This window comes from Culex pipiens, chromosome 1 (assembly GCF_016801865.2).
Source record: "Culex pipiens pallens isolate TS chromosome 1, TS_CPP_V2, whole genome shotgun sequence".
Classification (NCBI taxonomy): Eukaryota; Metazoa; Arthropoda; class Insecta; order Diptera; family Culicidae; genus Culex; species Culex pipiens.
Genome location: NC_068937.1, coordinates 127,220,016 through 127,247,454, shown reverse-complemented (window position 1 = coordinate 127,247,454; position 27,439 = coordinate 127,220,016). Strand labels below are relative to the sequence as shown.

The 27,439-nt window shown below is 39.9% G+C and overlaps 2 protein-coding genes and 1 long non-coding RNA gene across 3 annotated transcripts; 1 reads left to right on the top strand and 2 right to left on the bottom strand.

Annotated features, from left to right (window-relative positions):
• Positions 1 to 1,310: 1,310 nt before the first annotated feature.
• LOC120421794 (enolase-phosphatase E1) lies at positions 1,311 to 4,648 on the top strand (the record flags this gene model as incomplete). The annotated part of the gene is made up of 3 exons (XM_052706039.1): positions 1,311 to 1,887; positions 1,956 to 2,260; positions 2,318 to 4,648. Coding segments are annotated over 3 exons (1,455 nt in total), but the record flags the coding sequence as incomplete, so codon positions are not given.
• A 5,619-nt stretch (positions 4,649 to 10,267) lies between these two features.
• Positions 10,268 to 11,494, bottom strand: LOC120421811 (fatty acid hydroxylase domain-containing protein 2-like). The gene is made up of 3 exons (XM_039585089.2): positions 11,042 to 11,494; positions 10,527 to 10,984; positions 10,268 to 10,465 (listed from the first exon to the last, which is right to left on the bottom strand). Exons 1-3 carry the CDS (start codon positions 11,261 to 11,263, stop codon positions 10,315 to 10,317), a joined length of 831 nt encoding a protein of 276 aa, XP_039441023.1. The 5' UTR covers positions 11,264 to 11,494; the 3' UTR covers positions 10,268 to 10,314.
• Positions 11,495 to 25,888: 14,394 nt separating this feature from the next.
• On the bottom strand, positions 25,889 to 26,706 carry LOC128092428 (uncharacterized). The gene is made up of 2 exons (XR_008211759.1): positions 26,232 to 26,706; positions 25,889 to 26,168 (listed from the first exon to the last, which is right to left on the bottom strand). It is a non-coding gene; the product is annotated as an uncharacterized LOC128092428 (long non-coding RNA).
• Between the last annotated feature and the right edge of the window lie 733 nt (positions 26,707 to 27,439).

Sequence of the window (27,439 nt, the reverse complement as noted above, 5' to 3'; positions counted from 1 at the left end):
CCCCAAACAAAATAAAGAAATGAAAAAATCTCAAAAATTCAGCGAGCGCAGCGCGCGCGCTTGCACCCCCTCGAAAAAAAAGAGCCAGAATCGATGCATCGAAAGATTTGCCAACAGAACAACCAATCGGTCTCGTGTTTATTCAAAATTTTCGCTCTCTCGTGTTCGGTGTCGTCGTTGCGTCGTCGTTTTGCTCTGTTGTTGCTTTGTGTCGTTTTGTTTCGCTCTTGGCGTCTCGCATAATTGGGTTCTTGTTGAGTGCAAAAAAATATTTAAAAAAAAAAAACGTGAATCACACTTACAACGAAACGCACACACACGTACACAAACACTAAGACGGGGACACTCTTTTTTTTATCTCGTGGTGTGAAAAAGTTTTGAAAAACAAGTCGCATAATTTTAATCATCAAAAAACATGTCATTTTGTGTCACCATCACCATCATAAAAAAAAACATGCTTTTATTTCGGGTCATCTAACAGAATGTCTCTTTTTTTCCTACTGTCTTCTATGTGATCTGCTCTGCCTCTGAAACGCAACATTCGCCTCGGGGGGGACTTTTGTTGTGCTTGGTCGGGGAAATGGACATTTCAGCGAAAGTAGATATCATTTCTGTACTTAGTTATTTAGAATAATCGCAGTTAAACACGCTCAAAAAAGTATGCAAATTAACAAAATCCGAACTCGGTTTTGGGGGAACGCGAAACAGTCAAAAACGCACGTTTCTTATCATTTTCGCGGGAATTGACAGTTTTGTCGATGATAAGAGTGCGATTTGTTGCGTTTGACTGTACGTTTCTCCGTTACAAGTTCGGTAAAATTGTTCTGAAATGTAAGAGAAAAAAGAATACTGATAAAGAGTAAAAATCTGACCGTTTTGCGCTTCTACTTGAAACGTGATAATTATCACATTCGAGCAAAGCAGTCCAGAAAAATGCGTCAAAACGAGTCAAAAAAAATGTCGATCGAAGTTTGAAGACCCAATCGCGAAAAAAACAAAGCAATCGCGCGAAAAAATTACGAAGACCAAAACACTCTCCTCTCACTTTTTCTCTTCAACTCTCTCTTCAACTCTGAACTTGCTCTTGTTTTGGTTTTTGTCTTGGCTAAGGAAAGCCGAAAGCCACCTAGCGGCAAATACGGAAGCTTTCGCCTAGTCGAGACACCCACCTATTAAGGTGCTGCCATCTGTAGTATTTTCCCTTTCTGCGTGCACGCACGCAGTGGGAAGTATTGTAATTCAGTGCCAACTTAGATTCGCTTTAAATTTTAAATTTTGAAAAATGTTTCAACAAAAAACTTTAACATTTTTTTTCTTTATTCAAATCAATTCAACAGCCCCCCACCAAGGTCGTGAAGAAGGACGAAAACGGCGATGCCGCCGCCAAAAAGGACGAGACCGCCAAGGTGGACGAACCGGCTGCCAAGGCGACCAACGGCGATGCCGCTGCCAAGGAAGCCGCCGCTCCAGCTGAAGAGAAGATGGAAGTTGACGAAGCTGCTGCCGCCGCACCAACAGCTGCCGAGGAAAAGAAAGAAACTGAAGAAGCCAAACCAGAAACAGAGAAAGTAACCGAAAAGACTGAAAGCACTGCGGCAGAGAAGAAGGAAGAGGACAAGAAGGAGGAAGTCGCCGAAAGCAAGGAAGCTGCTCCCAAGGAGGTCGTTGCTGAGGAAAAGAAGGAGGAGGAAGTTAAGGCGGCGGCACCACCAGCTGAGGAGGAGAAGAAGGTTGAGGAGGCGAAGGCCGAGGAGGAGAAGAAGGTCGAGGAACCGGCGGCAGCTGAAGAGAAGAAGGCGGCGGTTGAGGAGGAAAAGATGGAGGTCGATGGGGGTGCCGAGGCGGTCGCCGAGGAAAAGGAAGCGGAGAAAAAGGAGGACAAAGCAGGTGAGTTCGACTTTGACAAATCTTGCACGATTGTTTGAAATAATCAAATTGTATTTTTTAATTTTCAGCTGAACCAGCTGCCGAGAAGAAGCCCGCCGAAGAGGCGGTTGTAACTTCGACCGAGGAGCCCGCCAAGGAAGAGCCGAAGGTGGAGTCGTCCACAGCGGAGGCGGAACCGGCCAAGGAGAAGCCAGCTGAAGCCGAGGCCAAGGCGGCGGAAACGACCAAAGCTGAGGTCGTCGAGAAGCCAGCGGAAACTCCTGCCGCCGAGTCGATGGAAACGGATTCCGCACCGGCTGCTGACAAGGAAGCCGAGGCCAAGCCGGAAGCCAAGCCCGTTGAGGAGGTGAAGAAGGTGGAGGCTGAGAAGAAGGTGAGTTTGGTTGATGGGAGGCAAAATGGATCAAAATTAACTGTTTTTTCTAATCAGGTTGAAGCGGAAAAGAAGCCTGCCGAGTCCGAGGCCGAAGCAAAGGAGGTGGCCACCAAACCCGTCGAGGAGACCAAGGGCGAAGAAACAACTACGGCTGGACCGGTTGAGGAAATCGCCGTTGAGGCCAAGGAGGACGCCGCCAAGCCGGAGGAGAAAAAGTCTGACGCCGACGAGGTTTCCACCACCAGCACAGAATCAAAGACGGAAAACGGCACCACCCACGAAAACGGCGTGTCCAAGGAGGCTACGCCAGTCAACGGCAAGGAAGAGTCCCGCGTGCCGGAGAACGGCGAGGCTGAACCGGCGGCGGCGGCGGAGGCCGTAGTCACATCCAACGGCAACGGCAAACACGAAGAAAAGGGCGACAGCGACAAGGAGAACGACACGGCCACATCCAACACCACGGAGGAACCAGCGGCGGCGGCGGCCACCAACGGTAACGGTGTCGAGAATGGTTCCACAACCAGCAGCACCACCACCCCCGCTCCGGACGCAGCCGCCGAAATCAAGTCAAAGAAGGTGATCGACTCGAGCACCACCCCCACGCCCCCGATCGAGGCGGAATCGTAAATTGTCGTGTCCCCACTTAAGATTACAAATCACCGTTGATAAGTAGGTAAAAACAGAGAGCGAGAGCTGTAGAGAGTGCGTTTTGATGCTTCTTAAAACAAGTAAGAAAACCACACAGAAAGCGAAGCAACGCAATGCAACTTTGCATGCTTGGTGAAGAACAGAAAAAAAACAGAACGTAATTACAATTTTTATATAAATATTTATATTATAACAGGACAGGCAAACAGACCCAACTAACCCCTCTCAACGTAGCAAACACACACACACAGTGAATCTTCCCAACTTTTCTCTCGGTTTAAGTACGTAAAGTAGCAGCTGCCAATTCACCCTCCATCAGAAAACGCGCGATATACCAATTTTAGGAAACAATGGCGAATTTTACTCACGCGAATATACTGTTCGCGCATTGTTTACCACCCAGGAACACTTACACATCCATACAAAAACACACACGCAAACACGTTCCAAAGGGAGCGAACTTGATCCTCGTAATTATCGTTAGCGACTTATTCTTTTTAAATTCTTGACTCAAAGATGTTCATGACCCTAGAATTTTTTTGTAATTGTTTACTTAACCGTTGTGGTGCACACACCTAAACTACCACTAGAAACGCGTTTGTTTTGTAATTGACTATTCCCGGCCCGAATAAAAGTGTACGATGCTTCCAATTGTAACAAATATCAAACGAATCATCCTTCTCGAAATAAGCGCGGCTTCGCCGCAGGAACCATCAATCGTCTCATTGAATCCTGCCGAACGCACACGCTCAAACCGACACACACGCTCGCACACTTTTGCTGCATTTACGAGAGAGAGAGAAAAAAACTGATGTCTTCCTCAACCCCCCACCCCGGAAACGCGCGCGAGCGCTCACGACGAAGGCACAAAAATTATACGACAAGACTAACCAGAAACCAGATAGTTCCTCAAATTAGTTTCTAGCGACTAACTAGTGCGTGCGTGGAGTGTGCGTCGCGGAGCGAAGTTACTCTGAGGGACGATTGATTGCTCCGGCAGCAGCAGCGCTGCTGCGCGAAATTCTCACTGAAACAACAACAAAATTGGGGGGAAAACACAGACTGCCAAACAATAATCAGCAACTACTTTTTACAAGTTTTTCGAGAATGTGCATCCTCGTTTAGAAAAATAAAAACACACTCAAACAAACACACACATTCCGCGTTAGGCGAACTCTATTGTGAAACGAATAAAACACATGAAAATACAGTATTAAAAAAAGCTCTCACTTTTTTTTCTTAATCAAATGCAGGTGCGAGCGCGCGAAACGCGCCCTCTCGTTGGTAAGAAATGAAAATCTCATCGATATTAGTTTTTTTCTTCCTTGTTTCCTATATTTTCCAATGATTATTTATATTGTAAGTTGGAAAAGAGGAACGTAGGAAACGCGGTATGCGGTAGCATAACACTCTTGTGGCGATAATAAATATCAAACAAAATGAAGAAAATAAGAAAACATCAAACGCAGAACACAGAAAAACACACATACATGTCTGTTTTATTATTGGATGTAGAGAGCTCCGAAACCGTATTGGAAAAAGAAATTTAAAATAAACGATATGGGACGGAGCGATAAATTTTTGTTTAAAGTACACTAAATGGTAACGCAGAAAAAAAAGAACATTAAACAAAACAAAAACGTAATTTAAAACAAAAAAAAACACGAATAAAACAGATGAAACGTAAACGTAAGAAGTGGAAATAAACTAACCAGTAATATTTTAAGAATTATTTAACGACAGAGCGACTGTTTTGAAAGAAATGATCCCCCCATGCTTTCTATCGCCGTAATTTTCAGGACTCAAATGGATGCTATAAAGATGGACTTTTCAGCAGTGGTATGGAAAAGTAAATTGACTGAACACATGAACGGTTGACTCCCTTTTAAAGGGTGTTCTTTGGTAATACAGCACTCGTCGTATATATCCAATAGGGTGGGTACGGATTTTGAAAAGTTCTCAGATCAAGTTCTGGTGTGGTTCCCCTTGTAGGGCATACCCATAGGGACTCTCACGCCAAATTTCAGCTCATTTGGTTGAAAACTGGCTTGTCTCAAGCGAGTTCAAGTTTACATGGGATTTCCTATGGGAAATTTTGAATTTTCGTTCATTTGCTCCTACAGGCCTGGGGAAAACATGTAGAAACTTCTAGGATGGCCAGAAATGAGCGGAATCGTCTGGAGAACAACTTTCCCTAAAAGACCAGGTCGATTCGTTCAACCCCCATCGAGCTCAACGGCAATACATCCGGGGTTTTCAGAACCAACGGTTTTCCCCAGAAAAGCATCAAATTTTCCTTAGCATGCTATGCATGCTTGATGAACACCGCGACGCCACATGTCAAACAGCTACCACGTGATTGTAAAATTTGCACCATAACAGTTTTTTTTTTCTTATTTGGAGGTTTAGAATACAGCTAAATAGTATCAGGATCACCATTAATGATAATTCTATAGTTCAAAAAGTAATAAAAAGTATTTTTTTATAGGCGATGCTAGTCCACGTGGTAGCTGTTTGACATGTTGCGTCGCGGTGTTCATCAAGCATGCATAGCATGCTAAGGAAAATTTGATGCTTTTCTGGGGAAAACCGTTGGTTCTGAAAACCCCGGTTGTAATGCCGTTGAGCTCGATGGGGGTTGAACGAATCGACCTGGTCTTTAAGGGAAAGTTGTTCTCCAGACGATTCCGCTCATTTCTGGCCATCCTAGAAGTTTCTACATGTTTTCCCCAGGCCTGTAGGAGCGAATGAACGAAAATTCAAAATTTCCCATAGGAAATCCCATGTAAACTTGAACTCGCTTGAGACAAGCCAGTTTTCAACCAAATGAGCTGAAATTTGGCGTGAGAGTCCCTATGGGTATGCCCTACAAGGGGAACCACACCAGAACTTGATCTGAGAACTTTTCAAAATCCGTACCCACCCTAATATCCAACCTGGCAACACGTGTAAAGTAAGGGCAAATGTCGATTGTGAACTTCCGCCTACTGCCGTTTGAAGCCAGTCCCCGTAATATGTGGAATACGTACTACAGTGTCATTTTTGTATTAAATAGGCTGGTAAAAACTACACTTTTATGTTCATTTCCATAACCGACAAAATACATACAGTCCAGAATTGATTATCCGAAGGCCATGGAATAATTTCACTTCAAATGACAAAAAAAAAAGTTTCCTTGTATGACCCCTAAACTACGCTAAGAGGTTGTTCAAATATTACGTTCATAGGTTTTAGGGATTTAAGGACTGCCATAACCATAGAATAGGAAGCTATACCAGTATCTAACTAAAAATCGACCAACTGCATATGGAACATTTATTCGAACATGGGCAGTAAAGTGATTTGAAATGTTTGATTCCAAGATGGCGGCCAAAATGTCACTGATGAAGTTTTGAAAAAAAAAAATCTATTTTGTAATTTAATAGACAATTAACTATTAAAATTTGTCTAAAATAAGATTACAGAGCCCGAATTTAATGTGAAAAGTAAGAAAATAAAAAAATGATGATTCATGATTCGATATTCCGAAGTCTCATACAAACCTTCGGATAATCAAGTGTACACACTTAGATTTTTTTCACCGAATTCGATAGTTGAAAAATCGGTAAAGTTTAGTAATCCCTCTGTCAAAATGAATAAAATTTACCGAATTTCGGTTGTACGATGAACAATAATGAACTTCATTACCGAATTTCGGTAAATTTTTACCGAACTGTTCAGCAGTTGAAAATTCGGTAAATTTCACCGAATCCGGTAAAAAAAAATCTAAGTGTGTACACTGTATATATTTTTGTCGATTTTGAGATGAACCTAAAAAGTATAGTTTTACCAGCCTAATTAAATACAAAAATGATACCCGTTTAAAAAAAAAAATTAAATCACTCACTTGTTCTTGACCCATCAGGATGCAATAAAAAATCTTTATCCAGCTCAATCATTTCGAGCCAAACATTTCATTAGGACACAAAACCAAAACGTAAACATTTGGGATTATTCCACTATTTCATTCATTAGTACATTCCCTACATGCCCTCCAAGAATCAGATTGATAGCAAACGATTTCCTATTGAAAAAATCAAAAACAAAAAAGGGCACATAACAATGTTCACTCCAAACCAGAAAAAAAGTTCAATTGTGCCCTTTTCTTTTTCGTTAGTTTTTTGTGGTTAAGGAACTTTCTATGTCATAAAGTGAACTTTTCATACATTATTAACACTAATTCACTTCAAAACAAAGTTTGGTTTACGTTTCACCAAGGATTTCTGCAAAAAAAAACTTCGTCGAAATACAATATTTAATACGGCCCGCGGCTGCTGTTAGTACACTTTTGAATTTTTTTTATGTTTCACATACCTTATTGACACCATTCGATCAAATTTCCGCTGAATTTCTCATTATTTCTAACTAAACAAAAAGGCCCATAAACATCATTAAAAACATCAATCAGGTGACAGCGCTTTAGTGCCCTTTCAGTTCACTTCGAAATTGCATTTAGAAAGGGCCCATTATGCCATTATGAACAACAGTTGGAAAGTTAAAAGGGCCCAATAACTAGTTTTTTTTTAAATTATGAGTTTTATTGCGAAAATCAACATAAATTAAGAAGCATTAAAGCAGAGTTGAGAATAATGATGTGTTTTATCGTGTCATCAGTAAAAATACCACCAGTCAAGCCTTCTTTTTAAATAGGAATTGAAACAAGTTGTCCACTTTTTGCCAGCGATTTTCTCGAATCGCGGTTTTTGGTTTTGTGCCCTAATGAAATGTTTGGCTCGATTTCTCAGTTCTTGTGAGGATCTGTCCAATAAATAACAACCCAAAATTTAAAACGATTGGTTGTGGCAGTGGTTCCAAATTGCGCAGTGCGATTCAATTTTGTATGTGAAAAACCTTTATTTTATTTTGATAGGTAGGAAAATCACGTCTCACGTACTAGGTAATTGCTCAAAAAAAGTAGGTAGGTATAAGAGTCATTCCACAACTCGTTCTTACACAAGAAATTGCAAAATTGAAATTAACATTTTCAGATCAATCTAAAATTTGGCGGGGCTGTAGATAGAATCAAAACAAACAAGAGTCTCTATTTTCGTCCAAATCAGACCACCCCCTCCTTTTTGAAACCACCTCAAATTTCCCCTATGTTGCGTAAAAAAAATCCTACATTTTTAAACTGTGATATCGCTGGAACCGCAAGCCGTACAAAGTCGAGCCAACGTAGAATCGATTGGCGTAGTCCATGCGAAGAAATCGGTTGAAAAATTCGCGTTTTTCCCAGTTGCATTTTTTTTTAACATGTGAATATTATGCGTACTGCCGCTCTAATCGTGTCCGTCCCATATGTAAAAATAGCAAGCCGAGAAAAACGCAAGTCAATGTTGTCCCGCCCATAAGGTTACGTGTTAGAATTTCTCGAAAAAGTGAATTTTCTACGGTTTTCTAGAATAAACTACTAAATGTTATTGGTTTTTCTGATAGTTCATATGATTTTGAACCAGACTACATAATTACCTCAAAATTGACAAAATTACATATGGGACGGACTTGATTTGAGCGGCAGCGTAGATCGGCAGACTTTGTCAATTATTTGTCAAAAACGCGACTTTCTGAAATATAAGTTTTCAGATGTGGTTTTTAGTATGTTTTCTACTATTGTACATATAAATTAACAAAGGGCTTAACGTGAAGACTTCCATCATTGCCATGATTTTTCGTTCAAAGATGTAAATTTTACGCCGCTATCAATATTTTGGCAAAATTCCTTCTACAACAGTGTTTTTCAACCTTTTTCGTTCCATTCCCCCTTGACTAACTTTCAAGAGCCTCACTGTTTTTAATATTGCATGAACCACTCATGTACTAACCCATCGTATAATTTACAGAAGTGAAAGTTATCCTCTATCCCTAAAAAATAAAACTTTTTTACCAATTTTGAAAAAAAATGCCATACACTCAACTAAAACTTGTTAGAAGCAGTGGAAATACCGAAAATACACATTAATGATATTAATAACCCTATCGTTGAAATTTATTTGTAAACACGAAATTTACACTGAAATCATCAGAAAATAGTTTTTTGCATACACGTTTAAATAAATTTGATTTATTATTTATCCTCATTCCTCCCCCAAAAAGGGTCAAATTCCCCCCCGGGGGTTAATTCCTCACCGGTTGAGAAACACTGTTCTACAAGTTGTTTAGAATAGTGCCCTACATATGTTGATACTATTTGGTAACGATTATTCCATTCCTTCAGAGTACAAATTTTGAAACACATTTTTTTTTTAAATTTTTGAACTAAACTCCTTCATTGGCTGCAAGAAGGCAACAACCGGCACATGTTGATTCATTTTGGAGCAGAATTTCGTTAAATTGAATTCAATACAGAGAATTTTAAAGTGATGATCAATTTTCTTCGAAAATGATCAAAGGCTTCACCTTAACTGCCGCATGAAACAAGTCCGTCTCACATGTAATTTAGTCAATTTTGAGTTTGGTTCAAAACAATGTGAACTTGCAGAAAAACAAACTATTTTTTCCAGTTTTCAATAACTCTAACCCAATCCTGTTAGGTACTTTCCACATTTCCTAAAATTCACCAGTCCGTCTCACTCATACCGAAAAACTCTTATCAGCCCAGCAGCAAAGCTCGTTTTTAGAAGGATGAGAAGACTCAAACTGAAGGCAGAAAAATCTCTTCACCTTACCGACCGCCGCCCGACGAAAGAGCAAAACTGCTGGACTGGTTTTGTTTGATTATCAAGGGAGAAAACCTGGAGCCCTTCAGAGGGAGTTTCTCACCCCCAAACGACATTGTTACAATTTCGTTTCGTTCTTGCTTTTCCTACACGGGACTTACTGGGTGGGAAATTTTCTAGTAGGTTTTGTAGCTTGAATTGGGTCCTAAAGCCCTATGTCAATTTTTATGTACAACGGTTGAATACACGATTAAAAACCATTTCTGATCACTTTTTTTCATTTTAATGCAAAAAAAAATTGTCAAGACAACATTTTTTCGATGGATCAACTATGGTCCCCTTGGGACGAGCTGTCAAGTAGGACCTTTTCTGTCAAGAAGGACCGCGAGGATAATTGTTCAAAATTGATTTAAAAATCCATTTTAAACTCTTTGTGGTCGTACAAAGGGTCATTGTACTCAGAAAAATAATCTTTATCGTTGTGAACAATAATATCACAAATTTAAGCTTAATTTTAGGACCCAATTAGTGGATGCAAGAGTTTTGCCGATATCTTGAAATATACTTTGGAAAATTCTCAACTTTGCAAATGCTGATCTTAAGTAATTGCACGTTTTCAGTTGACTTTTGATGCGGCTTAATTTATTACAAAAGTTCATACGGTTCACTCTTTTGATTTCACTAATTCACTTTATAGATCGAACTTGCTCACTTGGTCTCATCATCCGGGTAGAGTTCCCGGGCGGACGCCGTTCCAATAAGGCGTCGATTCCTCAGAAAGGCTTTGGAGCGTCGAAACTGGGTGTCCGTCCCGTGCAGCCAATCGAGCAGACCAATCGCACCGTAGCACTGGTTGAATCTACGAAAAAGAGGCCAAACTTGAATTCTGAGTCGTGAAACATTTTGATGCGTCTTCTCACTTCAGATGGTGAAAGTCGTGCAATTCGGGGCTGCCCAGAAATGGCAGGTGATATCCAGAGTGATCGTGGAGTGTTCCAAACAGTGCGATGGTCGCCCAGATCCACACCGTGACAAGGTGGGCTTCGGTCAGCAGGACACCGAGGTAGAGGGGCAGCACGTTGCTGAACACGTGCTCAATCGGATGAGCGTAGACAGCGGCCACGGCCACCGGAGAGGTCCACTCGTGGTGCTTCTTGTGGATCAGCCTGTACAGAAACTTGTAGTGCAGCAAACGGTGGCTGTAGTAGAACGCTACTTCGGAGCACAGGATACAGACCGGGATCGAGTAGGCGATCTGGCCGATCGTCGGTAGCGATCTCATATCGGGAAGACGATTCGTAACTTCAGATAGCGAGTAACACATCGCAAAGGTTGGCGTGCCAACGAGAACCAAGTTTATGAAGGCCGTTTTGATCAGCTAAAAATCAAGCTCATCAACACTACAACTTGCACAAGTCCTAAACAAATCGAGTACCTTTTTCAACTGTTCCGCAGTCAACGGATCGTTCGTTCCAGGCTGGATCTTGTACTTTCTCATAAACTTCGGGAACCCGGTTACGTCCATGAACAGGAACAACCCTCCAACGGCGGTGACCACTAGGACCGAGTACAGTGTGGTGCCGTAAATCCACAACCCCCGGTAATCGTGACCTGTAGCGTCCAGGACGCGATCCCACAGCTCTTGGAAGCCACCCATGCTTGTTCAAATCCAATTGCGCACTCGCGATTTCACTTCGACTTGTGGGTTTGTAAATATCAACGAAATCCGCCGATAAGCGCGCGGACGGGCGCGATAACGGACGCGTGGCTAATTCAGCGGCAGTCAAAACCAAATTGGGTCCAGAAATTGTCGTGAATCTCTAGTTTCTTGGAAGCATCTTTTCAGCAAATCGGGGTCATTAGCAAACTAAAGCATCTATTTTTATATTCAATGTCAAACCCAATTCGCGTGGTATATTCCAAATTTGTATTTCCGGACCGGTTGCGCTTCTTATGACTGAATATGAATAAGTCTGTTGGTCTATAGATAAGCGGGCGCGTTATCGAGCGCTAGGCGAAAGTTCAAGTGGACCAATAATCATGATAGTGGCTTGTATTTGAAGGATTTGCAGCGGGGGACGAAGTGCACCTAAAGGCTGAACTTGGTGTGACATTTAGGTGAACTTGGTGACTCTTTGAGAGTAGAATTACTAGCCCGAGTAAAAAAACTGAGTTTAACGATGCACATCAACCAAAGCTTTTACACAAAGATTTTTGTTACAATATCTTCGAAACTACGGAAACTATCGATATAATTTTTCATTCATTCCCTAAAGTACTGTCTACTAAGCGATTTACAACAAAATTTGCCTATTTTTATCATCAGATTTTTTCAGGATTGGGTCCGTAAGTTTGTCTATTTTAGAATAAGAAGACAACAACTTCCTTGGTTGCTGTACCATTAAAAAAATGCAAGTTTTTTTTTAGTTCCCGTTGAGCTCATATCGACGCCGTCGTGCTATCATGTCGCACCCGCCATTTCGACGTTCCGAGAAAAACGCGTTTTAATGTTTAACCTTGAATAAACAAAAAAGAGAGCACGCAATATAAACAATAATAAACTCGTTTTGTTTAATTGACCATTCTGTGCATTGCCCCGAAGTTTGGTTGAATTTGGTTGCCGAAGTTATAATTACAAATGTTTACGGTAGTCTAGCTTGTGCGTCAAACGCGTTCTGACCTGAAATCCCTTTGGCCAGTTGTCGCACTTACATCAATTTTCAGGCTGTGTCAAGATAGCACGACAAGATTGAAACTTCTTTCATATGAAAAGTGACAAAAATGCACGGAGTTTTTTCGGTTTTTATGAAATATCTCAGGATTGAAGTCGCATTTTGGGGATCTGTGAAGGTCAAAAAAGGCTCCTAAAAAAGAACGGTTTAGCCCACCTTGAAAGAAGATAAAAAGATTGAAGGTCGCACTTAAAAAACAACAGGAAAACTCTTGGGAAAACCTCTTTTTTTATTCTTTATTGTAGAGTTTTTCAAAATACAAAATAAATAATCCGAAATAAAATAATTTTAATAATCTCTGGTAACACAGTAAATAATACTCACAGTCTTTGAAAATACCCACTTTCACAAAAAAGGTTTTTTTTTAGGGTTTATTCAAATATTACGTCCAGAGTTTTTCGGGATTTCAGACCCCCCCCCCCTCCCCCCTGTCACGCACTTTTCCTATACCTTTAACATGGGCTGTCACAAACCCGAACCCCCCCCCCCCCTCCCCCTATTCATGGACGTAATTTTTGAACGAACCCTTATGCAGTTTACTGCCCATGTTTGCATAAATGACCAATTTGTAAAAACAACAAGCTGAGAAAAACGCATTTGAAGTTTGTCCCACACATAAGGCTACGTGTTATGTTATTTATGTTTAGCGAAAACTCAACTTTAATTGACTTCTGTCTTATCTTTTTTTTTTGTATTTGTGTTTGTACTTCTCATGTTTTTTTTGACTTGTTTTATGTTTAACATTTCTTTCAGTAACTTTTGTTATTTTTTATTAATTGTTATAATACGAGATTTTGTATTCAGTCAGTGAAATTTAATTGCTTTTACAAATGTTAAAAAAAAACTTCATAAAAAATCTATTTTAGTTTTCCCAAAATATTAAAATTTTCAATACATTGCCAAAGCCACATTAAACAAGTCAAAGCATCAAATCCGTAATAAAAAAAAAACAATAATCGTTAAAGCAGTTATGCTACAGTGCTACAGACAACAATTATCAAGATTTGAATCATTTCAATCTATGATCATATAAAATAAAAGTTGCAAAAACCCTTAATGTGCTTAAATTTACAATCGAAGAACTCGAATTTTATGTTAAAAGTAAGGTCGACGAAAAATAAAAATATAAAAATTGAAATAACAAGACATAGTTCAGTTGTTTTGCAATCATTAGTTTTGAAAAAGTTAAGCTTTGACGAAAACAAAAAAAAAATATCGAAAAAAAACTTGTTGCGATACCCTACCGGAAAAAAACTTAAATTTCAATTGGCCTAATATAGTTTTTGCCTTAAAAAACTCCACGGTAACTTATCTTAACACAAATAACACAAAAATTTATAAATTTAGAATTTTGTCATGTTTGTTTCTCTAAAGTATATAAATAAATTTCAAAACAAAAGGTATCTCAAAATGCTTTAAATATCTTTACAAAAAATTGCTAAATAATAATGAATTCATAAAAAAATAATTCCAAAACATTTTCGTCTTTTACTGATTTGTGGTCCCGAAATGCAAAAATTGTTGATACATTTAAAAGTCCTATTTTGATGGAAAATGCATGAATAAGCATTAAACAATCTTTTATGAATAGTTAACAATCAATTTTACAAGTTTTTTTTTCCATGAATAATTCAATTTTAGTCAATAATTATTTTTTTTGCTCCCTGATTTTTGTGAAAACTTGAAATAAAATTTGCAGTGGCCTAAGGCAATGTTACATTTAAATTGATTCGTTGCAGTTTTTAAGATAAGCTTAAAAATGACAATAATAAAGTGTTTAGAAAAATCATCACAGTTACTAATTAATTTCAGAATAAATCTTCAACTGCCAGTTTAAGTCCCACGTGCTCATCCACCAACTATTCCACTGCGCCGACTGGTGGCGCCTCCAATCGGCAACAATTCCAGCCATCACACGCTCGCCGCATTCGTCGTGTCGTGTGTGAATCAGCGCTGTTCTGCGTTTTCTCGGTCGAGCTCGAGCACCGACTTCTCTGACTAACTTCTCTTTGTGGAACGCCAATTTCCACCACCAGCCAGGCCAGCAAACAACAACCCGCCAACAGCTATACCTACTCTACTCTACTCACTTCACGTGGTGGCCCAACTGCGCACACTCAGCGGTTTATTGTGGAGTCGCTGTGTTTCATAGTGGTTATGTATCTCTTTTTTGGGATATTGGTAGTAGATTTTGGATCTGAAATTATGAGAATTTTTTTTGAACGATTTAAAATTTGTATTACCTTATTTTACCAACTATTTTGAAAACATTAGTTTTAATTTATTCTGTATATCAATACTGATTCTCAAGTAAAAGTTGCTACCTTCCTACGTTTTGTATTACAACACACTATAATTTAATTTTAAATTCAAAGATGCTTTGGATTTGATACGCAAAACTTTAATTTTTAACTTATTTGTTTGAGCATTTCCAAAAACATTTTTGAATTAATATTGAAGTTTTATAACATTTATTTGTTCAAATTATTTAAATTCTTGAACCCACTCACTCAACGGTTGCCGTGCTGTTTGGATCGATTTTCTCTTGCCAGGTTCAGATCGGGGGAGCTTTCGGCGTCAGGATGGTCAGGATAGCCATAGTCACAGCAAGTAAATTTCTCTCGTTTTTCCATCCAGCCCAATCCAGCCGGTGTATAGAGAGTGGAATAAGTTAGTTCTTGTGTTGCCAACACTACTTTTGCCCCTTGCCCCCTCTTACACGGGGGCTTTGGCCAGTTTAAGTCGATGTCTCTCGGGTTTTGCTAAGGACCTTCTGCTTCGTTTTGTTGGCCGGTTACATCACAGGACAGATTATGAACTGTTGGTACATCGGGTTGTAATGACACGGTAAACTGGACTAGATTTGAAAATATTTAATTAATTGGAGGATTGGCAAATTAACTCGTTTTCAGTTTTATGAATACTTCTAGAGTTTTTTTGTTTTGTTTGATAAGGTGTTTTATGCTATTGTGTTTCATAGGTTTATAGGAAATTAAAAAAAAAACTCTAGTTATGTTCAGTTTATTTATTCAATTTCAGCCTGATGGCAAGATTGTCAAATTGTATGTATGGGCCGCTATACTCACATTGGTTGGATCGTGGACCCCGCTATTTGGTCGCTTTACCCCTTTGACGCTAAACATAGGGTTAAAGAGCCAGCAAATGTGCAATTGAAAAAAAAATTGTGAAAAATTATTTTAAATTTTGTTTTTGATGAATAATTTTGAATATGTTTTGTCAAAAAATGAATAACTAGAAAAAATAGAATATTATCCAGCCTTTTGAGGACGAAGTCAATCGTTCCCTTTTTTTTATGTTAACTTATTAACATATTTTAGTGTTAAATGTCAATATTCCAAGAAGATAATGTCCAGCTTGTGACGATAAACTACTTTTCCTTTACTTAGAAATCGAATCCAGAAGGGAAACGATAACCAGCTATGTTGGTCCGCACCGGGTTCTGAACTCCCATTAACGAGGCGGAAGCTTTACCGCAAGTTTAAAAACCTCATTTAAAAAAAAAAATAATCTTCGGAAAACCTGTACAAAAATTGCAAAAGAAAAGAGATAAGTTGGACTTCAAATTAAAAAAACTAAGACATTTTGGAAACATAGCTGAATACACTTACAGATCAAATAAAAACTTTGTTTGCTGATTTGAAGGTCTCGGGACCAAAGAGATCACAGCTGAAAATATTTGTCTATGCATTCTTATAATGATTTACGTAACAAAACCAACATTGTTGAATATCCTTCAGGGACCATCCACAAACCACGTGGACACTTTTTTTGGGAATCTCAACCCCCCCCCCCCCATCGTGGACAATTTCCATACAAATAAAATCTTTTTGTATGGAGCGTGGACAATCGCCAAACCCCCCCCCCCCCCCAAGGTGTCCACATGGTTTTTTGATTGTCCCATAACAGGATTCTGAAAAACAAATTTTCTGTATAAAAAAAATATCGAAATTCGAAACATTAATTGAACATAAAGCACCAAGTGTCTCCAGTAAAATGTACTGGGAACTCATTTCGATGGAGAAGAATGGTATTTTTAGTACGATTTTTATACCGAAATCATTTTTTTTTCAAAAATCATGTCCAAGAATCCTGTTGATATTCACAATTTTTGGATATATTACGTAAAACATTCTGAAAATGCATCAACAATTAGTTTCAACTGTGAGTGTTTTGTTCCCGAGACCTTCAATTCAACAAACAATGCCACAATTGAGCGAAATCGGAGCACTTTGGATCTGGATCCTACGATGCATTAAAATTTATTTTCTGAAAAAAGCCTTTAAATTAATGCAGTGCCTTCCTGTTTTAGGCATCCATATTTCTGTGATTTTCGGTATTTTATGTGCTCAGAAATTTTATTACAAAACCTGAATTCAAAAATTAATCCAAGGTTTCATCCACTGATTTAGGTTTTATTTGATTAAGTCAAATTTCATTCGGAGCTTTTTTAAATTTAAGTCCGATTTTAAATATTTCGTTTGAAATGTGTCAGGCTAAAACTGGTAAAGTTGTGTTTCGATAAGGTTAATTGAAAGAAGTGTTCTTTGCAAAAATCGTGTATCACGTGTACCTTTAATACTTTTAAAATATCACCTAAAAATATTTAAAACAAAATCTTAAAGGATAAATGCAGAAGCAGTACATCAATTTATCAAAATATGAATAACTTCAAAGATGTTTTTTTACGAATTTAACACCCACAATCACCTTTGGTTGAAACAATGTTGAATAAACAAATATCCTAGAATCACCACTAACTATAGGCCTCCGTCAATGATACGCTTTACTCGAGGACACTTTTGACCAACAGTTCAGCGATTTGTGAGTGCAAACTGCACCACCATCATTCGTCGTCCTTTCGTTAGGTCGTTGTTCGCCCATTCGTATAGGACAATTCAGTTCTCTCAATATGTTATTTATACGTGTATAATGCCATAAGGTTGCAACCATTCAATGCACAGTGGACCATAACGACGTTGAAATTGTGTTTTTTTTTTTGTTGCAATTGATCATTAAATCTTGAACTATACAGAATAATACTTGAATTTCAACCTGCAAAAAAATAATGGTAATTTTACACTACTTCAATATTCAATTTGTTTTTTTTTTCGGTTTTATTAGTGCATAATCATGTTTCAATTTGTTCATAACAGAGTTTTGGAGTTCTATTGAGCAGTGTGTTAAATTTCAATCCATTTTGGAACGATTATTGCTTATAACTAAGGCTACCAACTCTTGCTGAGCAAAAATCCGTACACTTTGCCGACTTGACACCATGGTATAACCAAAACTGTCAATGAATTATTTAGAAAGCAATTTTTTTAATAAATTTGAGACATAAACATATAAAATTGTGTCGTTTTTATAGCTAACAAATTTCACAAAATGCTATCAGAGTGCTTATGACTTGCACGTTTAAAAGTTCTTCAATTTTTTTGTTAAACGTTTAAAAGTTTACGAAATGTCAAGTTTGCTTTTACGAATAATATCGTTCTTAGTGTTTTCACGGTCACTTTTCCAGAGTTTTTTTTTATTGAAAAGGTCCTATAACATGTGAAACACAACAGTTTATAGGACCTTTAAAAAACTCTAGATTTGTTAATTCAAATGTTCAAATGTTTTCACAAGTTTTAGAAAGCCTTTGGAAAGGGATAAATATATTTATTAAGGAATTTCTAAAAGAACAATTCTAGAGCTTTTTTAAAAGGTCCTATCAACATATGAAAGACAATAGTTCAAAAACTCTAGAATTATTGATAATCAAGTATGAATTGAGGAAACCTAAAAAAAACTCTCCCTTTTTAAATCAAACTCACAAATCCGTATTATGCGTAAAATTCCCTACAAAAATTCCGGCCTGTTAAAAATCCGCGAAGAGGTTCGAAAATCCGTATGGTAAGGAAAAAATCCGTACAGTTGGTAGCCTTACTTATAACTAAAAGATTACCAAGAGTAAGAAAAAAAAATAGAAAAAAAACTTACTAAAATTGCAACAAAAAGGGGATAGAAATAGAAAAATCTTAAACTAGATCATTTTTACCCTATTTGAATGAAGAATAAAACTTAAATTGAAGAGTAAAAATATCAGACTAAAAAGAGCATTTATTTTACAATTTCTTACTGGAATCACTTCCGATTACACTATGCACGTGTGGGGGATGCCAGTAAAACTTGCAGCGGGTTGGGAGGAGGAGTGGAAACATTTTTGACTTGTGACGCCGAATGCATCTATTTTCGGGATGCGATTTTCAGCTCAACCAATATCCATGGGCGGGAATTTCCTGGACAAGGCAGCATTGGAAAAAGTGGCGAAACAATGTAAATCTACGTTTGGAAACCGGTGTTACTAATTTGGGTAAATTTTTTGAAGGTGAATGCAAGTTTTGATGGAATTCAATTCAATTCAATTCATTTTATTTACCGAATAACAATTGTACAACTTGTGTGAATGGCTGGTTCATAGAGATTTGGTGTTCCTTGCAACTATTTCCTTTTCATTAACCGCTTGGTAACAGAAGGTTCTTCAAATGCAATTAAACAAAAACTAGGGAAAATTTGGCCAAAAAACCTAGTGAGATCGAAACTTGGGGTTTCTAAAAACTAATATCACAGACGAGTGGGGGGTTGAGTTCCGCTTCATTAAAGGGGAAGGATGGCTCCTATCAGTGGGTTGTCCGACATCTGGCAGCTGGTCCGGAACTTCTGGAACAAGCGATCGATAAACTGGTCGATCGTCTCCAGTTCGGCAAGCTGGTGGAGATCATCGGTGGGGTGCCACGGATCGAGGTTGTAGATCATCTTCAGCAATTTGTTCTGCATCCTTTGAAGCTTTTTGCGGTGGGTAGCTGCGCAGGTTTTCCACGTTGGAGATCCGTACGTCAGGACTGCACGGAAAACGCACTTGTACAGCAACAGCTTGTTGTGGAGTTGTAATCGGGAGCGTCGGTTCACCAGCGAGTAGAGAGCCTTCGTCAGGTTTTTGCACTTTTTGAGCGTCTGGTCGATGTGCTTGTCGTAGCGAAGCCCGGTGTCTAGGGCAAGGCCTAGATACTTGGCCTCTTTGGACCAGTCCACCTCCAAGCCGCAGACTTTGACCTTGGAACTCGGGAGGTACTTGGGCGCTCTTCGGCGCGTAAAGAAGATGGCTTGAGTCTTGGAAGGGTTGATTTTGATCCTCCACTTTTGTTGAAACTCCTCCAGACGGTTCTGAGCAGCTTGAAGTTTGATTGTGACAATTTTCGGATCGTTGTCTGTTGCAAAGAAGCCAGTATCGTCAGCAAAGAACGCATACGACACTCCGTCAATCATCAGTACATCAGCAGTGAAGATGTTGTATAGCGTTGGGCTTAGAACCGAACCTTGGGGCACGCCACACGGTATCTCGTGGATGGCCGACAGTGCACCGTTGACGTTCACTTGAAAACTTCTACCCTTCAGGAAGGAGTGCAACATTTTGACAAGGTACAGTGGGAAGTTGGCTACTACCAGCTTGTGGACAATAGCTTCCTGCCACACCGTGTCATAGGCTTTCTCTACGTCCAGCATCAGCATGCCCGTCGATTTCTTCGCGTCAAATCCTTTCTTGACTGCTTGCGCAATCCTCACGAGCTGGTGGTTCGCCGAATGCGCTCGCCTGAATCCGAATTGCTCGTCGGGGACGATGCGGTTGTTGTCCAAGTGTCGGTTCATTCGAGCGAGTACTATCCGTTCCAGGACCTTACTGAGCGTACTCAGCAGGCTTATGGGGCGATAGTTTGCGGGTTGCGTGATGTCCTTATTCGGCTTTGGAACCGCTACCACCAACGCGTGTTTCCACGCAGCAGGAAAGTAGGACAGCTTCAGGCAGGCGTTGTAGATTTTTGTGAGGTAGATTAATCCTTTTCGCGGAAGGTGCTTCAGCGTAATGTTCCGCAGACCGTCTTGACCCGGGGCTTTCCTGTTTTTCAGCTTCCGGAAGATAGCTTTGATCTCGCTTGGCTTCGTGTATGTGGACCAGTCGTCGTTACATTCGTTCGCCTCTGCCACCACCGACATCGACCGCGCTACCTCGTCGTTCACTGAAGGGTCACCCGGCAAGGTGTTGTCGTGTGCCTTCGCGAAGCTTTCAGCGAGCACTCTGGCTTTCTCCGCGGGGGAGATGACCAGGCCATCGTCGATACGGAAAGGAGGATTGTGTTTAACTTTGTTCCGCACGAGCTTGGAAATTTTCCAGAACTTTTTGTGGCCATTGGCGATATCGCGGACCGTATCGCCGAAGTTTTTGTACTTCAGTTTGCTGCACTCTTTTTGGATTCGTTGATTCAGCGTTTCGACGATCAGGCCCAGCACAGGATCTCGCGATCGGATGAACTGCCGTCGACGGGTGTTTCGCAGTGTAATCAGCAGCCGCACTCCATCTGGTAGAACCACTTTCTGCGGATTGTACTCCGCCCAGGGGACTGCAACGTCCTCAGCTTCCAGTACTGCAGACGTGAATCGGCGAACAGAAGCGTCGATCTCGGCTGTTGTCTGGATGTTGTTCAGCGACTCTACGGTTACGTCCAGCTTTCCGCCAACTTCCCGCTGGAACCGGACCCAGTCCGCTCGGTCGTAGCAGCGAACTCGTTTAGCTTGTGACTCCGCCTGGATGTTGCAGTCGATCTCAAATGTCACGGGAAGGTGATCTGATGAAAGCTCTTGATGTACTTTAGGAACTGACATGTTGACCCGGTTGTTCGACAGGACCAGATCGATGACCGAAGGGCGTGCGCGACCACGCGGGACGTACGTCGGCGTAGTGGGTGCATGAATGAAAAAGTCAGAAGAACGAAACAGGTTCATCAAGATGTTACCAGTCTGGTTTGCCCGCGTACAATTCCACATCCTGTGGCGAGAGTTGAGATCTCCCACGATGAAGTAAGCTCCACTTTGCCTCGTCAGGGTTCCGATATCACGCTTGAAGTTGACTCGATCTTCTTTGCTGCGTCCTCCAGGGAAGTAAGCAGCAATTATGTTGATTGAATCGCCCTCCGTTTGAACCCGAACGCCAACCGCTTCAATCACCTTCGTCCGTAGATTGTCCATCGGCTTGAAAGCGATTCCTCGTTTGACCAGGAGAGCAACCCCGCCCCCTCTTTCAGCAGCTTCTGTTGGTCGATCCAGTCGAACAACCGAATAACCATCGATGAAAAATGAAACGTTTCCCTGGAGCCACGTCTCAGTTAAAACGGCAACATCAATTTTCTGCGACACAATGAACTCAGAGAGCTCAAGTGCCTTCTTCGGAACGGATCGTCCATTCCAGTTTAGTACTTTTAATTTATTTAAACTAGTGAACGTAAATATACTTCACCATAAGCTCGTGAAGAGCGAAGAATTGTTCCTCCCTAGTCGTACACTTGCTGAGCCGAGCGTACATCTCTCTCGCCAAGCCCAAGAACTCAGTAACTGTAAACAGATCGTCGTTGAGAGCTTCTGTTTCTTCGGTCGATGCGCCAGGTCGGGTGTTAGTGCTCGAACCAGCAGCAATGTTTGCGAAGGACAGTCCAGGTGCCACCACGTTTGAGGTGAACTTCCGTGGCGAGGGGGACGCCTTCTCAGCCTGCGGTGCTGCTTTACGAGGTTTTTTCTTCTCCTGATGTTTGAGGTAGTCCTTGCGAGCGGTGCAGTCCTTGAAGTTGGCCGTGTGGTTGAGGTTACAGTTGGCACATTTTATCTTCTGGCGGACGTCATCCGGGGCTTTCTCCAGCTCGGCCTTCGTTGGGAGCTGACATTCGTTCGATCCGTGCTTCTGCCCACACTTGACACAGCGAGGCGTCATGTTGCAATACCGGCTGCCATGACCAAATCCTTGGCAACGGAAACATTGCATCACGTCAGTTTTGTTCCGAGTGTAAAAACGCCACCAGACCACGACGTTGCAGATGAGCAATTCTCTACAAAACCGGCCGATTTCGACCATTTTTATTTTTTGTATTTTTTGATTTGGCTCAAACTTTGTGGGGGCCTTCCCTATGACCAAAGAAGCCATTTTGCATCATTAGTTTGTCCATATAAATTTCCATACAAATTTGGCAGCTGTTCATACAAAAATGGTACGTAAATATTCGAAAATCTGTAACTTTTGAAGGAATTTTTTGATCAATTTGGTGTCTTCGGCAAAGTTGTAGGTATTGTTAAGGACTATTAAGAAAAAAATAGGTACACGGAAAAAAAAAATTCCCGATTTTTTTATTAACTTTTTTTTCACAAAAACTCAAATTCCCAAAATACGTATTTTTTGATTTTCGAGATTTTTTGATATGTTTTAGGGGACAAAAATCCGCAACTTTTGAGCTATAGAGAAACTTGGTCAAAAAATCTGCCGCCGAGTCATGATTTTTTGAAAAACTGGTGATTTTTGGAAAAAATCGAAATTTCATACATAAAATTTTTTTGACCTCATTTTTTTATGCAAAATTGAATTTGCAATCGAAAAGTACTTTACAGATTTTTTGATAAAGGGCTCCGTTTTCAAGATATAGCCACCGAAAGTTTGATTTTAGCGAAATATTTGCAGTTTTTCAATTTTTAAAAATAGTGACCATGAGTGACCATTTCTAAAAATATTTTTTTTGAAAAGTTCAGAAAATTTGCTATAAAATTGTCTTAGAGACATTGAAGATTGGACCTCTGATTGCTGAGATACAGCGGCTTAAAGAAAAAGAAACACGAAAATTGAAGTTTTCTAAGTCTCACCCAAACAGCCCACCATTTTCTAATAACGATATCTCAGCAATTAATGGTCCGATTTTCAATGTTAATACATGAAACATTCGTGAAATTTTCCGATCTTTTCGAAAAAAATATTTAAAAAAAAATTAAATCAAGACTAACATTTTAAAAGGGCCAAACTTTGAATATTATGCCCATTTAAAATGCTAGTATTGATTTTATTTTTTTCAAAATATTTTTTTCGAAAAGATCGAAAAATTTCACGAATGTTTCATGTATTAACATTGAAAATCGGACCATTAATTGCTGAGATATCGTCATTAGAAAATGGTGGGCTGTTTGGGTGAGACTTAGAAAACTTCAATTTTCGAGTTTCTTTTCCTTTAAGCCGCTGTATCTCAGCAACCCGAGGTCCAATCTTCAATGTCTCTTAGACAATTTTATAGCAAATTTTCTGAACTTTTCAAAAAAAATATTTTTAGAAATGGTCACTCATGGTCACTATTTTTAAAAATTGAAAAACTGCAAATATTTCGCTAAAATCAAACTTTCGGTGGCTATATCTTGAAAACGGGGCCCTTTATCAAAAAATCTGTAAAGTACTTTTCGATTGCAAATTCAATTTTGCATAAAAAAATGAGGTCCTAAAAATTTTATGTATGAAATTTCGATTTTTTCCAAAAATCACCAGTTTTTCAAAAAATCATAACTCGGCGGCAGATTTTTTGACCATGTTTCTCTATAGCTCAAAAGTTGCGGATTTTTGTCCCCTAAAACATATCAAAAAATCTCGAAAATCAAAAAATACGTATTTTGGGAATTTGAGTTTTTGTGAAAAAAAAGTTAATAAAAAAATCGGAAATTTTTTTTTTCCGTGTACCTATTTTTTTCTTAATAGTCCTTAACAATACCTACAACTTTGCCGAAGACACCAAATTGATCAAAAAATTCCTTCAAAAGTTACAGATTTTCGAATATTTACGTACCATTTTTGTATGAACAGCTGCCAAATTTGTATGGAAATTTATATGGACAAACTAATGATGCAAAATGGCTTCTTTGGTCATAGGGAAGGCCCCCACAAAGTTTGAGCCAAATCAAAAAATACAAATAAAATCCATTTCCGGTTTTGGTAGAGAATTGCTCAGATGGTTTTCACCTCGCGCAGCTGCGTCAGCTTCACCGAACCCTTCAAGAAGTTGAGAAGGTAGAGTGCACGATTTCCACCTTCCGATTTTGACAGCACTTTGACTTCCCGCGGGAAAATGTCGTTCTTTTCTAGTTCTTCGATCAGATCATCAACCTCGAACACGGGTAGACCCGAAAGAACGATCTTCACTAGGGCGTCCTCCGGCTTGGCATGGGTGAAGAACTCCGCGTTCAACTGCACCAGCTCTGCGGTAATTTTCTCGAAAAGTTCCGCGCACTTCACCTTGATCTGGACCGCCTTCTCAAAATTGCGTAGGCTGTAGCTGCCGCCGCCACCTCCAAGGCGTGAAATCAGTTTGTTGATTTCGATCGCCGTCTTGTTTCGCACTGTTATTGGGGGGCAGCGAGCCTTCACCGTTTTCTTGACGCGGATGTCAACAACTCCCGGGATGCTGTCACCGCTGGTACTGCTGGACGAATCGTCTTCCATCGACTGCAAAGCGTCAAACCCGTTGGCAAGTGGGATTGGCTGGGTGGATGCACCAGCCCAGGTATTTCCGTTTCGCGTGCTAGACAAATCCGAGTAAGATGCCCTTCGCCGGAGTGAATAGCCGTGACCCGCAGCTGCGAGTTTTTTCACTTCGGTGTCCAAAGTGGGGTTAGTTTTCAGTTTCGGACCGTAGTCTCGTCGATCGAACGTGTGCTGCGTCGTTTTTTTCACCCCCGGGACGCCGTCCGGCGGGGCCTTTGACTTCTTTTTTCCCATATTCGGCAGGGAAACCGCGCGTGATTACGACCCGCGATTTACGGTCGAACACTTTTTTGAAAGTAAACAAGCCCGAGAGCAATTTTCCACGATGTTGACTGGTTGGTAGCTGTCAACGAACTGATTTGATGGAATTCTATGTATTCCAGTTTGGTTTTTGATTTAAAACTTTTAAGGCTGTCAAAGGTATCATTTCCAGTCGGCCATCTGTCGATCATGTTGGGTTTAAAAAAAACATTGAAATTTTGATTCAGGATTTATCAATCTAAATTTTGTTATTTGCAAAACTTGACCGACCATTTAACTCGCTTGTGTTATGTTTTCTTTAATACTTGTTTATTTTGTCTCTAAGTTTTAACTACAACCTTAAACATCCATTGTTTTTTTATCATAATTTTTGAAAGTTGTTTGCTGCTGGATGATGTTGGAAGTAATCACCCATTCATTCTCCAGGATGCTTCCGAAAGGTTGGATTGCAACGCGCCCAATTCCGACCTTCATCAAATCTGCTCATATTTGGCATAAGGGAATCCCCAGTTTGGTGACATTTGGCCCACTCCCGCGTTCGTGGCAAGTTTTTGAAAACCCTCATTTTTGAAATGCATTTAGAACCCACCCACTCAGCGCGTTCCGTTTAAATTCCGTTTGAAATTCCGCTTGAGCGAAAAAAATTCGATTCGAATTCTAAACAGTGTTCGTTTTAGATTCGGAAACGAATTCCGTTTCAAACGCAACAACCGGTTCCGTTTGAGTTTTCGCCGCAAATCGGTTCAAGCGGAATTCAAACGGAATCGAAACGGAATGGACGGGTTGATTTTGACAGCTTCTTCTTCTTCTTGTTTTTGCTTTCTGGTTTCTTTTTTGTTTTGGTTGAACCGTAATTCAACAATAATTAAAAATCTAATGGTTTTTGTTTCAAGCGCTTTTTATATGATTTTTTTACAAAATTAAGACTCCCCACTCCACTCCACCGTGAATCCCCATTTTTTTTTATTTTTAAAAATCCACAACTTTTACAAAACAAAATTTACAATTCACAAGGCCTAGAAGTGTAACCGATGCTGCAATCGATACCGCACCCGTGAGCAACCGAATCGCCGACGTCAGCTGGCCGCGTCGTCGTGAATTATGCCGGATAGCACACGCTGAGGATCGTGGAATCTCTGAACGCGGCGTTCCTCTTAACCTTCCTCGGCAGTTTTCTAAAAATCATGAAAAATATTCCTCAGAACTTGAGGGGGGATTGATAACCACATATTACTTACCGAACTTCATCCGTAGAAAATGGGTCGCCCCTTTTCATCGAATCTGTTAGAGGAGCGGACTCCTTTGCAATTGCCGGTGCCATGTCGACGTCGTTTGTGGCCACCGAGTTACCGCCGTCTGTTTGTTTGGTCCACACGCGGATGATCGTGGCCGTTCGTCTCCGATTGTTTGTGACGACTCCCTCAGCGGATGCGGACACAGGTTGATGTCGCGATAGTATTTTTGCAAGCGGACTCTTTGAAATTTCCGAAAAAACTGTTTAAAAACTATTCTGACTGCGTTCGCGAAAACTTTCAGGATTAAACACGTTTGACTTGGCTTTGTATAAGGTCGCCTCACTTACACACCCAAAGAAAAACCGTTTCGGCGGCGGCAAAAGCGAACTCCAAATTTATGTACAGTGTTGCCAGATATGAACATTTTGCGTTTGAAGTTTAACCCTTTGAACCACCACTTACGAAAAACTGACAATTGCATTCGATTGCTGGGAGTTTTATCAATTGAAATACAATTAATTGAAAAATTCTTGGGATATCACGTTGGAAAATGCTGTATCGCTTAGCAAATGTTTTACTTATCCATACATGTTCTACAATATTTTTCGTTGGTGCACAGTAGGCCTTGAAATTAATTTCGTAACAAAAATAAGTGATCGTCCCAAATTGAATTCATGCCCCAAAAACAACAAAAACAGTTTTAAGATCAATATGTTTCTAAATAAGCTTCAAAGCAAAAAAAAATCTATTTTTTATTTTTTTTCTTGGCACAGCTTTTTATGACCTTTTAACTGTTTTTGTTTTTTTTTGTGTGGCATAAATTCAACTTAATACTGCCTTAAAATAAGAAAATGAGGTATGCCTTTTGAACTGCGAAGGTATATACGTCATTTCGTTATAAAACGGTGGTATACTAGCAAAACTATTAGTAGTAACACTAAGGAGAAGTTGTAGTAGACGTAGTAGTTGCTTTTTGCTGGCGACTGTCGGCGATTACGGCGAATGATGGCCGCGGCTTGTGCAGTCCTGAAACCCAACTAAAGTTACACCCAAATGAAAGTGTCGATAAATTTGAACACTTGATGAATTGTTATTGGCAATCAATGACCACTATTCTGCCAATAATTGAAAATTCGGCTATTATGCCAAATCAATTTTTCCGAGAAAAACGCGTTTTAGTGTTTGTCACCAAATCTTCGTCAAGGCAATAT